This window comes from Corvus moneduloides, chromosome 5, assembly GCF_009650955.1.
Source record: "Corvus moneduloides isolate bCorMon1 chromosome 5, bCorMon1.pri, whole genome shotgun sequence".
Classification (NCBI taxonomy): domain Eukaryota; kingdom Metazoa; phylum Chordata; class Aves; order Passeriformes; family Corvidae; genus Corvus; species Corvus moneduloides.
This window is the reverse complement of record NC_045480.1, coordinates 20,468,482-20,482,232: the sequence shown is the minus strand read 5'-3', so window position 1 is coordinate 20,482,232 and position 13,751 is coordinate 20,468,482. Positions and strand designations below refer to the sequence as shown.

The 13,751-nt window shown below is 33.8% G+C and overlaps 1 protein-coding gene across 7 annotated transcripts in view; it reads right to left on the bottom strand.

Moving 5' to 3' along the window:
• PCDH7 (protocadherin 7) overlaps positions 1-13,751 on the bottom strand; it is a 271,813-nt gene that overhangs the window by 220,041 nt on the left and 38,021 nt on the right. For 3 of the 7 annotated variants that reach the window (XM_032108500.1, XM_032108502.1, XM_032108505.1), the window contains exon 2: positions 19-78. The exons of the other annotated variants lie outside the window; for them this stretch is intronic. In XM_032108500.1, coding sequence (XP_031964391.1) covers positions 19-78 — 60 coding nt within the window. The remainder of the gene's footprint in view (positions 1-18; positions 79-13,751) is intronic. 7 annotated transcript variants of the gene reach the window in all.

Genomic DNA, 13,751 nt, shown 5'->3' with positions numbered 1-13,751 from the left:
TCACTTACGATCACATACATTCATTTTACATGATTCCTCAATGTGGTCAGGGTGCTGCGTAGTCTGCACTGTATCCACCTACAAAAAATACAGAAATATATATATGTCTGCTTACCGGGATGTGAGCAGGTTTGGCTAACTTAATCCTCTACCATGGATCTTACTAGTGAGCAAAAAATTTCTCTTCTCTGCCTTAGGTCCAAACATATTCCATAAAATAACTATTTTGGCAGTGAAGACAGAACTGTCTGTTTCACACAATATGAAATCTGTTTCATATTTCTTAAGAAGGAATTAAGTGAGATATGCCCAGAAACAAGCTGGTTTTAGGTTATAGACAAATTGGAGTGATTTATACATTCTTCCTTTTCTTAAACAGAGTTATTGAAGACAGAGGAAAAAATAATACAGATGTCTCAGGTATCAGTGATGAGCATAACTCTTCTCCATCAAATGATGGGATAAATAGTGCAGTACAGAGAGTTGAAAGAAGCAAAGAATAGGAATTTTACAAGAAAACAAACAGGCAACTCCTCTTTCCCTTCATCTTTCTCACCCCACCACCAGATAAAACGGAGTGAGCAAGCCAGAGTTGGAGGGCAACATAGAGTATACAATGACAATTCTGTGGACGTCTACATTCTTCAAAATGCCAGGTATCAACTATCTTGCTCTAAGGTAGACATAAAGAAAATGCAGAACTAGGGGAGAACCTTCTTCCTTTGAATCACTTTGATTAATATGTTTGTGAAGGAAATGAGACACTAAAGACATGCACACCTAGTGATAAACAGTGAAGGGTTCTATCCAAAATATTCTTCAAAAACAGCACTTAAAATATCACTCAGAATTGAGTCATCCACACAGAAAAATATTAACCCATTGTTGCTGGTTACATAACACATTTTGTTGGCATTCATCAGTCTTTTCAGCTTTTCCAGTACCATTGAATTATTAATAATTTATATTTATTTTACATCACTGACTACTACATCCTTATTTTAATGAATCATTTCTTCTAATCTGTTACACATATGCAAATTTAAAACCAAATTACACAAACATAGGATAGCAATGTCAAGCATGTCTATAAAGCATCTTTTACTCTATGAACATAATCCATAAAAGACTCCCAAATGTCCTCAAATAATAACGTCTGCTCCTCAATCTAAATATGTTCTTCTTATAGGAAGCCATCTGGGACAAGCAAGCAAAACATTCTGTTTTGGTTGCAGAATAAATATATTTACACCTCAGTAAAATTCTTCATCATCACCAATCAAATTATATACAAACCTCTTTGTTCAATTTATACTGGCTTAACTTGACAAAACAGCAAAAACACTAAATAGGCCAAAACATTCAATAAAAATACAGGTAATGTATCTATCTTTCTATCTACCGATCTATTTTTATCAATCTCTACCTTTCATTTAAGTTCATTAAGTACCTCAAAATTCCTAACTTAACAGTTATTTAAATTAATATAAAAATTAAGCTTTGCTAACTTTAAGGAGAGTACATTCACTGGAATAGTAGACTTGTCCAGTATGCAATTAACAGAGATATGTTAACATGTATTTTAAATATCTTTCTCCAAGATACGTGTTCTGAGGTCAAAAAAGTTCATAGATGTGACGTATCCCTTCTACAATAAGAGCTTTCTTGTATGACAGATACCCATACTATTTTTTTCAGCTGACAAATCAAATCATAAATAGCGAGAGAAAAGCTAAAACAAGCCAAACACATTACCTGGCACGTACTAGACAAAATGTTGAATCTTTTTTATCACAAATGCAATATATTACATTATTAAATCTCAAGCAATCATGGAAGTATCAGTGTGTGTGTCTCTCTTACCTGCAGTACACCTGATGCAGCATATGAAGGGAAGGATGACAGCGCAATTTGTTGTGCCTCTCTACATTACATCTTAACAAGCAACAAAATCTGCATCACCTGCCAATCTTTGGCACACTCTATGCAGGCATAGAGAGCAAACTGATGGAAGGCCTTGCACCTGCACCGCAAGTGCTACACACTACATGATAGTCTAAGGACAACACTGGAACAAATCAATGCTTCAAAATGCTCACTGGTGCTCAGAAATATGTACAGGACTCCAAACATAGACTGAAGAGAAGTTCACACCCAAAACACATTCTCATGCTCTGTGTCATTAGTGTAGATGTGTCCATATATAATGATTGACAGAAAATAATTAGAAAATTATCTTTTCTCCTGAAGTTCCTGTTAATTTAGGTGCTGTTGTCCCCACTTCTTTACGGCAGTTGAAGAATCTTGCTAATTTCCAGGAAATTGATATTATTGTCTTGTTCCTTCTCCCATTTTCTTGCACAAAAATGGACATATGCCAGAGTTAAATGAAGAATTGGAAGTCACTACCTCAGTTTTCATGAGCAAGATGCTTGCAGCTCTCCACTAACCCAGTCCATAATACTAAAATACAGGCCTGGAAGTTTCTTAATACTTACTGAGTCCACTTTCTGCTTATCATGGGTATAGTTTCACATAATTTCTTGATAGGTTACAATTCTATTGCATGAATATTTCAATGGGAAATTGCTTCCGGAATTTCAATGCTGTAGTACATAAATATTATTGCAAAACAACCCCAAATTTATTCAAGGATCTTTATTTCTGTTTCTCCTTTTTCCTTAACTTACATATTTATTGCCATTGGAAACCAACCTTTTAGTATTAGTGACATATATTTGCTATTACTGCAATTGTTTTTCATTCAATAAGTGAGAAGTCACACTTTAACAGAGTGTAGATGATCACAGACAACATATTGCTACAAACTTAGAATTATTAACTTCTGCAAGTACCATTTTATTGTGGGGTTTTATGGCCACTCATTTCACTTTATTCTTAGAACTATATCTCTGTCTGTAAATATGTTATGATTGCAATATATATTATATATTCATCTGATTGATGTGTGCACATCACTAAAAATGTGACACAAGTTTCTGCAACATTCTTAAACGGAACTGAAAGGCACAACACACTCATCTTTGCCCACCACAGCAAATGCCAGATAAAAATATATCTCCATAGATTTCCTGTTACATTTCACAAGATACTCCTAACTTATTTTTAAACTTCTTATACACATGTAACTTCGTTTTCAGTTTATGGCAGAAATCAAAATAGGATATGCAGAATTATAGAAAGTGTGTTGAATATATTTCCTTAGAATGTACATCTAGCATAAGGAAAGGTAATTCTCATATTCTTAAATAAACAAAAGAAAATTAATCAGTAAATGAAACATTCACTATCTTTATGTTGTGCCATTTGTATACACAAGTAAAGGCCACATACTGGGCAAAAAATAGGCAAAATGGTACTCAAGAACAGTTATTTCTGAATAAGAAATTAATGAGGATTTCTACATGTGAAAAGAAAAGGATGCATAGATTTTGATAATTAAAATTTTTGTTATAGATATGGTCTAAGTTAATATAAAAATTTAATAATCCTGCAAATGAAAGTTTTTTAAAAAAAAAGTTAAAGAAAGCTTTAAAGAGTAACACACCTAGAGTTAGCACACAGTTTAACATGACTGTATTCTCATCTAACCTCATTTAAATTAAATTTATCATATTTTTATTCTCTGACTACTTCTGACTCCTGCATGTTAGGTAAATCAAGTCTATCCAAACTAATACTTTTAGTTCTTACCAAAACAAAACAAAACAAAACAAATTATCCTTTTAACCCATCATTGCAAGCATAAAATTGATAAAATAAACATCTATCATTCATTATCCTTACAAACTCTCTGGGTTATTGATTTCCTTCTCACACTATGCTTATAAATGAATTTTGAACATTTAGGAATCTGTCAAATCCCACCACTTATGTTATTTTCACAGTCACACTTTGCAACAATATGGTAACGTATCGACCACTCTTGACGTTAAACACTAGAGGACTGCTGGCTCACAAAGCCAGTGGTTACAGAGGGAAGAACTGTGTACATGCCATTGACCTGAAAGTAATTAATTCATCCCCACAAACTAAAGAATTTATAACATAGAATTTTTAAAAGAAATCACATCCACTTAAGTGTTTAGGAAGCAGTTCTTTCTAAAAAAACCCAAAAGCTTGTAAACTAATAATAAACATATACCTTCTATTAGTAGTAGGTAGGAATGAAAACCAAAATATAAAATATCCCATTTAACTCTCTAATCCACTCTCACAGAAGCAGTGCAATATTTAAAAAATTGCATATTTAATGCTATTTACTAGAATGACTTGCCATTGATGAAGCACAGAACTGTCTTCATTACAATCCACTATAAAGATTTTATTGTTTTATCTTCAATATGTATGCACTGACTTATGCCAGGTAGACCATATTCAGAAATATAACTTGCTAACAGTATTTTGAAAGCACAGAGTGGAATAACATAGTATTAATCTACCTAAAAAGCCTCAGTAATGCAAACCTCCATATGGTTTGCCTCATTTATCAAAATTCTGTCACCTTGCCCTATTGATGTACTGCATTAAAAAGCACTGTAATGATAAGAGTGATACCTATTTAAGTTATTTATTACAATCAAGCCAGAAAAACTCTGGACCTCCTTAAAAACTGAGCAATACTGCCATGTCAAGAAAATGAAAGGTTCATGGAAAAACAGAAGCATAAGTACTGATATCCTTAGATGCCTCTGATGCTGCAAACCTCACATGGAGAAGTTTGTGCTGCTGCTTAAACAGCTTACAGAACAAAGCTTGATCTCAGTGTAGATAATGCTACTAACAGTTTAATCCATCATTAAGGAACTAAGGCATTAAAAGTATGGCCCATATTTTTTTGCTGTTGTTTCTTTGTCCCTTTTCTTAGAAATACGCAAACCTACTGGAAGGAAAATATCTGTATGATTCTATTATTCTAAACTGATGAAGTTCCATTTCAAAACTATCAAGATATTTTTATGTCACCTCAATCTCAGAGAGTTGAAATATTTTATTTTTTCAGTTTCTAAATTAACATAGAGTGGTACATATTTCCTATTGTGACAATATTGTTCTTTAATACGTTTTGCTGATATTTATTCCCAGTATATTTATGAAGACCAATCACATCTCCTCTCCCCACTTACTCTCTTAAGGCTCTGAGGTAAACCTAGCAGTGGTTTAAAACCAAACAGCAGGAGCAGTTACCACCCTTATCTGCTCCACCCTTCTGATGGGCACTAAAGCCCTCAGGGCAGGGTTTTATGGCATGCCTATGAACTCATCTACTATTGCAGTCTTCAGCTGGGTGTATTAAAGTAAAAGAATTCCAGTTTTGGTTTACCCTAATATACAAAGCAGTGGTTCACAAAGTGATTCAAAGGAGGTTCAAGTATTCATGCCTTGAGGATAGTAACAACTTCTGCCATCCAGTTTTAGCCTGCCACATGTCTCTCAGAGCCTTAAGTCTGAATAAGCAAAGTCCTTTTAGTCTTCTCTTGCTCAGCTAGGTCTATATTCCATGGTTATTAAACAGCTTTTTCTGAATGTCTAAAAGTAAGCTTAATTGTTCCTGAAAATGGTTGAGTAGAATAACAGAACAATTTCTCAGAGGAAGTTTCATGAATGACTTCTCAAATGACATGACTATGTCTGTTTCTCTCACAGCAGCAACCAAATTGATGCAGCCTTATGTCGCAGAAATAAATTTGCTTGTGTTACACTAGTGGTCCTAGTAACTCTGCCTAATATATTAAATTCTTCTCTTTTTCTACTGCTCCCATGTCATTATTTCCTACCTGAATTTACAACTTGGTCTTGTTTTAACTCCTAAAATCTAGAATGTTTTCTAGTCCTTCAGCTAGACAGTCTAATTCTCACACAAATTCATTATGTTTATCATATTTGTTTCACAATCAAGTCTCCTTATTACGTTTGCACTAATTTTGCTTTAAAATATAAAGCAAAAATGTTCTTGAGACTGATGCTTGACTCAAGTAACTTTTCATGATGCTTACCTTTGCAAGAACACAAATTGTCATCTCATTTAAGTGAATTTCTTACATATTTTATTATTCCTTTAGCAGTACCTATCTTCCTCAGGTGCACAGATAATTTCCCAGGTGGCACAGTATCAGCCGATGGCTGAAGTCCAAGGAGATGACTAAATTTTCTTTGTCTAGAAAATTGGTTATCTTTTCAAAGAAAGTTATCAGATTGGTTTGTATAAACTCCTTTCAGTAAAGGCATTTTCAATTTCCATCCTATCTTCCCTCATTCTTTATGTCAGTAACTTAATTTTTTTTCATATAATCTCTGCTCTACTGTTTGATAAAAGATGAGGTCACACTTTCAGACCTTTATCACTTCTTTTCCATCTTCCCCACTACTTAAATATAAATACTTTATTTGCTATTCTCCAACAAAACAGTACCTTTTTTTTTTCCCTAACAGATTTATTTAAAAGAAGACATTACATGCTTTGCTCTATATCACTCAGAATTCTGTGGTGACACCTATCTGGTCCTACTTGACTTAAATACATCAGACTCCTGGTTTTGCTTTTATCTCAGACACTTCCAGCTTTTGCCTCCCATGTATATCTCTGTCACATCTACATTACCTTTCACTTCTAAGTGTAAAAATCGTCCTGATTCTCTCCCTTGCTCTTATAGCTTAATAAAGTTTTCTTTTAATCATCCCTTTAATGTCCACCTCAGTCTACATTTGTCAGCACTTAATCCTGATAATGACCACACCCCTATAATGTACATCTCTCTGATTATCTGACTTCCCGTCTCCCTCTTTTTCCAATTCATTGCAATTTCTTGATCTTTTAATTCCATCCAAAAAAAAAAAAAATCTTCTCATGCATCTACATGGAATAAACAGCTGTGCATCTGAGGCTCTGAGAAGGAATTTGAGCTATTTTACTTCATAGATAAGTATGAAGAATATTTCTATATCAACTTCCCCACTTTCCTCCTGTCAGTGTATGTGAAATCATTGCCTACCCCTACTACTGAAGGCCAATGCTGAAGAGAATAAACTGTATTGATTGAACAGGGAAAGTACTTTTCCAAGTCCCAGAATTAATCTGCCTAGAGGCAAAATGTCTGTGTTCTCTATTAATGATCCTTTGTCATTTCAAACATAGTATTGTATTTATTTATAATTTCTCTAGCCATCATACTGTACTCACCAAGACAGAAAAAAAATTAAGAATGGCAAGACTTCAGTGTCTAATGTATAAAAGGCCTGAGGTAAATGACAAATATGGGAGTTTTTATGTAATTTTAATTTTTAGAGGCATTAATATCTGGTTGTTTTAAAGGAGATTTTTTTAAATCATTGCCTAATGTATAATCTACATGGAATGGTATCTGTTGATTAAATTTGTTGCTTACTAAGGCTTCCATTTGCATGTACAAGGCCAGGAAGGACTTCTAGTGAAATGTTCATGAGAGGCAGAAGCATTACTCAAGGAATTAAATACTTTATAGATATATTTAAAACAGACCTCTGCGATGCGGTAGAAATAGCAAGTTATGCATTTATTGCTTACTTTGGTAAGGAAAGTATTACTTTTCATCTCATGGGCACAACAGACTCCACAGGAAAGCTGTACACTTCAGACCTTTGGAGACACTGGGCCAGTAATCCCTGTTCAACACAGACACTCCTACTCTACCTGGGGTACAACAGGCTTCAGGGGCTTCTTTTGCCCCACTACCACTCCTCAGCCCCCCTGCTTGCCCTTGGCTGAGAGGGGCATTTATTCTCCTCTCTAGTCAAAATGCACTAATGCATGCGTGAAGCAGAGACCTGGGTGAATAAAACTCCCCCCATCAGGCAGCAAAGACAATTATGCCAAAGGCACAGTAGGGCTCTAAAGGTAGAGGCTTACAGAGCACCCAAAATTGAAAGAAAAATTTATGGAAAGCAGGGATAGTGAAAGATGAAGGGAAGTTGGTTTAACTGTTTTATACAGGATCCTTAGGCAGGAAATAACAGACCTACCAGCCTTTATATCAAATTACAAAGTACAAGTAGATATCACTATCACCTAGAAAACTCACTGATCACAGTGAGTAGGTACTAATCCTGGTAGGGATGTTGCAGTAAAAAAACCAAACAAACAAACAAAAAAAAAAAAAAAAAAAAGCAAGAAGAAAATGTCAGAAGATGAAAGAAAGCCCTTTTACCAGTGTGCCAGCCATTTGAAATGTCACAATAGGCATAGGTTGAACCCACTGTTTGAACAGATCACAGAAAACATGGTGTAAAACACAGATTCAAAAAGCAACATTAAAGGAGAGTGTTGTTCAGTAAGCAAAACATAAAATTAGGCTTCCAGAATCCCTCTTAAGTGTACCTCCCAGTTGCAATCAAAAAGATTATAAAAGGTACAAGTTCTCGGTTAGTCTGTACATTCATCTAAATAACCACTTATGTTATGGAAGCATCACAATGATTAACTAAGTTTATAAAGAATAGAGCTATTCTTAGATGCTGTGTTATATGTAGGCAAAACACTAAATTGTTGTAACAGTACCATAAACCCATCTGTATTGTCAACTGTTCACTTTCTTAAAATTAAGTTCAAAGCAAGAAGGGGTTTTTTTGTATCTATGTCCTCCCTTTCAAAGGAAACATAAATTCCATGCTTCTAAATTACTTGCAACTTTTGAAGTCCTTTATCAAGGAGAAATATGGTGTTTCCTAACAAATAAGGGCTTGTATTACACTGTGGCTTATGAGTACAGTATGGTAGATTGGTTTAATTAAAGTCTGTCAAATTATCTAAGTGGGATTTTTTTTACGTTTTGCAAATAATTGCTTTATTTCTCTATTCACTTTTTGTTAATAGAAACAGAGAAAGTTACTTTTAGCTTTAGTATATGATGTAGAATGAAGAAAAAATAAGAAAAAAAACCAGTTATTGATGTGACCTTTAATTTATTAGACACTCTTCTAAATTAAACCTAAAATGAACAAAATTAAACTATATTTGACAACGGTTATATATGTGAAATAATGTCATATATCAATATTAGACTGTCATGCTAATATTTCACATGCAAAAGTATCTGAACAGTGGAAAGCAACAAATGTTGCATTCAAATATTTATGACATCAGTTAAATTACCTCACGTTAGATTGCACTCTGGTGATTTGAACATAGCATAGTTAACACATTTACAGATATAAGGTGACTACTAATCCTTTTGTTCATAAATTCCTCATGGTCAATTTATTTACAGAATTTGCACATGGGAATACTAAATTAACGCTATAAACTGGTTTAGTTCAGTGTTTAGGGTTGAGTTTTTTCTCATATTTGATCAAAAACTAAAAAGCATGTTTTTCCAGTAAAGTAGCTCCACTTCTTTTGTGTTAAATTACATCTAATGTGCAGAGAGAAAAGACTTTTCTCTGTCCAGGTAAGTTACAGAAGAATAGTCCAGTTTATTCTTACATGGCTGCCCCAACTCAGTATATTACCAGTTGTAGTACTCAGGAGTAAGACACGTTAGAATGGCTGCCCCATATCTTAGCAGGGATGGACAACAAAAGACATTTTTCCAGTTAAGTTTCAGGAGACAGATGTACACCAATGAAACAGCGCCTAGGCTGGCTGGCAAGCAGAGTACACCAGCCAAGACTAATAGGTTACGATTCTAGATACTTATTTGTGGGGGTTTCTATTTCAAATAGAAGGATGCTTCAGAAAGTAAAAACAAGTGCATACTTCATGTATATTTTAATTGGTTTTCTGCATCACTATAGAACATTTTACAAATGAAAGGCCTCTCTCTCTTTCTTTGAATAGAAAAACTCCAGAGCTGATTTCATCTTAAAATTTGCATAACCTTTTTCCTGATGCCTTTTCAGTAGTTAGTTCTTGTAATTTGAGTCCTCCTTTGGATGCCCACAAACATAAATTTTTTGGAGAAATTTCTAAATAATGGCTTAGCTTCTTCAAGGAATTGAGAGACCTTTGAAGTCATTTTCTTAAAGACTTCCTGTAAGGTATCTGGGGGAAAATACATTAGTGCTTTACTCCAACTTCTGGCTTTCCTAGAAACAAACAAATACATGGTGTAGGTCCATAAAAACCTTCTGCTTTGTAGGATGAAAAATACTTAAGTGCCTTCTGTGTATCAGGCAGGAACTTGAGAAATCCAAGGCTGTAGATCTTTTGTTTGGATCTGCAACATTTAAAATAATGGAAATTCATTTTGTGATATTGTAGAGGGGACTAAAAAGAAGGAAAACATCTTGATAGGCTTTAGTATAATACAATAACTAAGCTTTGTTGGAACAGATTGCCAAATAAGACCAATTCACTGTGGAACACGAAGAAAACAGCAGCAGCATGAACTCTGGTGTCTCCTTGTCAGTATCTGCACAGACTCTGGGTAGCACACTGGGCTAACTTTTACTTTATGGATAGTGTGGTCCACCCTCAACAGATCTTTAAACATCAGTAAAACCTTTCCTCAAATTATTTCTCTTTTGAGTTAAATGTGAAGGGAACGTACGCTTGCAGCAAGTCTTATGCCACATTTAAAAGGATCAGAAGTGAAACATACACTGGACATTTACCCCACTGCTACTTGGATGAACGAGAATTTCATCATGAGCATTTATATCTGCTCAAGGGGAGAGCCATGCTCAATAAAATCTTCCCCCTCTCCTATTTTAAAGACTGTATTTATAAAACCTGTCTTTGTAGATGCTTGCTAATACTCAAAACAAGTGAAACAAGCAGGCCAGTTCACCTTTCTGATTCTTGCTCCACAGAAGTGCAGCAGGAACCCATGAAACTGAATGTTTAGAAAACCAGATCTGATGAAAATATTCTTCTCAAGTTATTTACAAAATGCAATTCTGAAGAATATAAGACTTCATTTCAGTTTCATTTTACCAAAATTTTACATAGACTGTCTCCATGTAACTATGTTTCATGAAAGCCTGTTATAATTCAAAACTATTTAAAGATAACAATTAAACCAGAAGAATTACGCTACTCACAGTGTGTTTTACACTTAATAAGTCATTGTTCTACCTTACACTTATAAAGAGAGAGGAGGGAAGTAAAAAAACAAAAGGAAAGAAAAAGGTGTTTCATCTTCATTGAGTGCAGACATTTTAGATCTACTTGCTTTACTCAATTTGTTTTAGGAGAAAAAAGGAATCTTTGACAAAACTGTCATCTTTAAAATATGGTGATATTTCATTTTCTCCCTTCTGCACTATTTAGATTGCTGGGAACTGAAATACTTCCAGCAGCCACTGTGTCCAATTTTTCAGAGCTGTCACTTCCTAGCAAATCTGCTTAAGCAAAATACTTATGTTAGAAAACAGAGCAAACATATGATATAAAATACATTCTACATTTCTTTGCAAGATAACTCATATTCAAACACAAAACAGAAGGTATATATAAACACCTGGAATCTGAGTCCTATAGACTCTTTTAAACCATAAATCTGACTAATTTCCAAAGACGTATAGAATTAGCTCACTTTTTTTGACTTAGATGATTTTATTTTTTCACAATAATTATAATCAACGCTATAAAATAAAAAAATAAAAAAATGCTATTTCCAAAGAAAGAAGCATTCCAGGTCATTAAAACTAAAAAACACACCTCATCTGAAAGACAGAAAACCAGAAGATGCTCAATTTTAACCTTCTCTAGTTCACAGGCTCTTTTGGTCAGTATCTGATGCCCTGCAAGGTAACATAAAACTGGAACAACTTTACACTTAGGTCCCTTTAGCCTCCGGTAAAAAGAGAACAGATATTACACAAAATGCAAACAAACCCTGTATGCTGCTAAAAACTACACTAAAAAAATGTTAATATCTTTACAGATTACATTTTGCAGAAGAAAAAATACAAGGAAAAAAACAAACTACACAGTATAAAATAAAAAGTTTTTTCAAGAGTGAATTTGAAATTCTGGATACCTAGAAATTTTACAATGAAAAAATGCAGAATGGTGTTGGCTCTTAAAGAACAATAAATATTACAATTTTCTGACTTTTAATAATATTTTCTGATTTTATTAATTTAATTATACAAAAATCTTATTAATGTTTGAAGTTTATACATGAGGAACTGTGTAAGACTGACATTACTCCTACTGCTTTAGAAAGCTGTCATGTTACAGGAAAGTCAGTGCTTCTTACTGTGTACAGCTCAAATCCCAATACTCTGATGGCCTGTTAACACCAAATATGTCACCCTTTAACACCACAGAATCAATACACTGGAATGTCATGGCACCCTGATGGGCCACAAAGCCTCTGTATACATTTATTAGACAAAGATTTTGTATTACTTCAGAGAAAAATGTGTCAACTTAAAATCAATTCCAAGTTTCTTACTAAGACGGAAATAGTCCTAGGTAAATAAATGATTTTTTTCAAATTTCACTCAATCAAACATAGGAAGTAAATAAAGTTCAAAGTCATTTAGACATCCCCTTCTGAACAAGGACACTTGCATGTGCACACTGCTCTAAATTCTACTCCTCATTTTCAAGATTTTTTGACAGCTCTTTCCCACCCAGATCATTACCCACACAGCCATTGATGAGATCTTCTTTCAGGATAGGATAAGAAAAAATAAAAATATAACCTAATAAAAAAATTTTAGTATAATCAAACAATAATATCTCAAATGTTAGGTACAAAATGCTCTTCTAAATATTATTTAATCCATTTTCTTACCTGATCATCTAAATATTCGGACTACTAAAAGGGAGACAAGACAATTTCTTACATTTAAAAAATGCTTCTGCAGCACACTCTGAGGAATTGGAGACAAAGTTATTGACCTTTCTGACAGCAGTGGAAAATTGCAGATGAGACAAAACCATCAGCATCTTCTCACATTTAAATCTTAAAAATGTTTCCCAAATGTAAGACGTGAATTGTTGATTATTTGTGTTCCACCTTTGGATAAGCAACACATACTGCCCAATCTGAGATTACTCGGATGTTTAACAGAAAAAAAAATTTAAAAAATCTTTTTCTGAGATGCTGTGCAGCTGGCAGAGTAAAGATTACTTTCTTTAACCTCTGGGTTTCAAAGCTATGTCCATTTGACAGACACAGAAACACACATGTGCACACCTGACTCCTGCATATCTCCAAGGCCTTGTCAAAAAATAAAAATGTACAGTTCTCAGTTCTCACATTTCCATTAAGGTACATTAAATGCTTAAATTAATAAAATAAATTCTTCCTAATCCATATGAAAATTATTTATTTTCTCAGTTAAATAGCAAATGGCCAGCATAGATTAGCATCTATAAATAAGTGATAAGCCAAAATTCAAACTGGATTCTTATGGAATTTAGTGTTGTATTAATTCATTACAATATGCTTTAGTGTGCACCAAAATACTACTGTAAAAATGGGATTCTTCAATATTTTTTTATAAATATGGTTCTTCAACTGATTTGTATATGTGAGATAAATTTGTCAGTATTAAGTTGTAATAAACACTTGCACATAAAAAAAAAGCCCATGTAAAACATTTAATGTGTTTGTAAAGTAGCAGCATAGCATAGGCCATGTTGCTGAGAGAAAAGAGGTAACTTTTTTCTTCAAAGAAATGTAAACTAAAACATATCTCGTCAATTTTTTCTTTATACTGACATTGCATACTCTGATAGAATGATTGTGTGGCACTCTGTCAACACAACTGCTGGTTATCCTATGTAACATTAACTA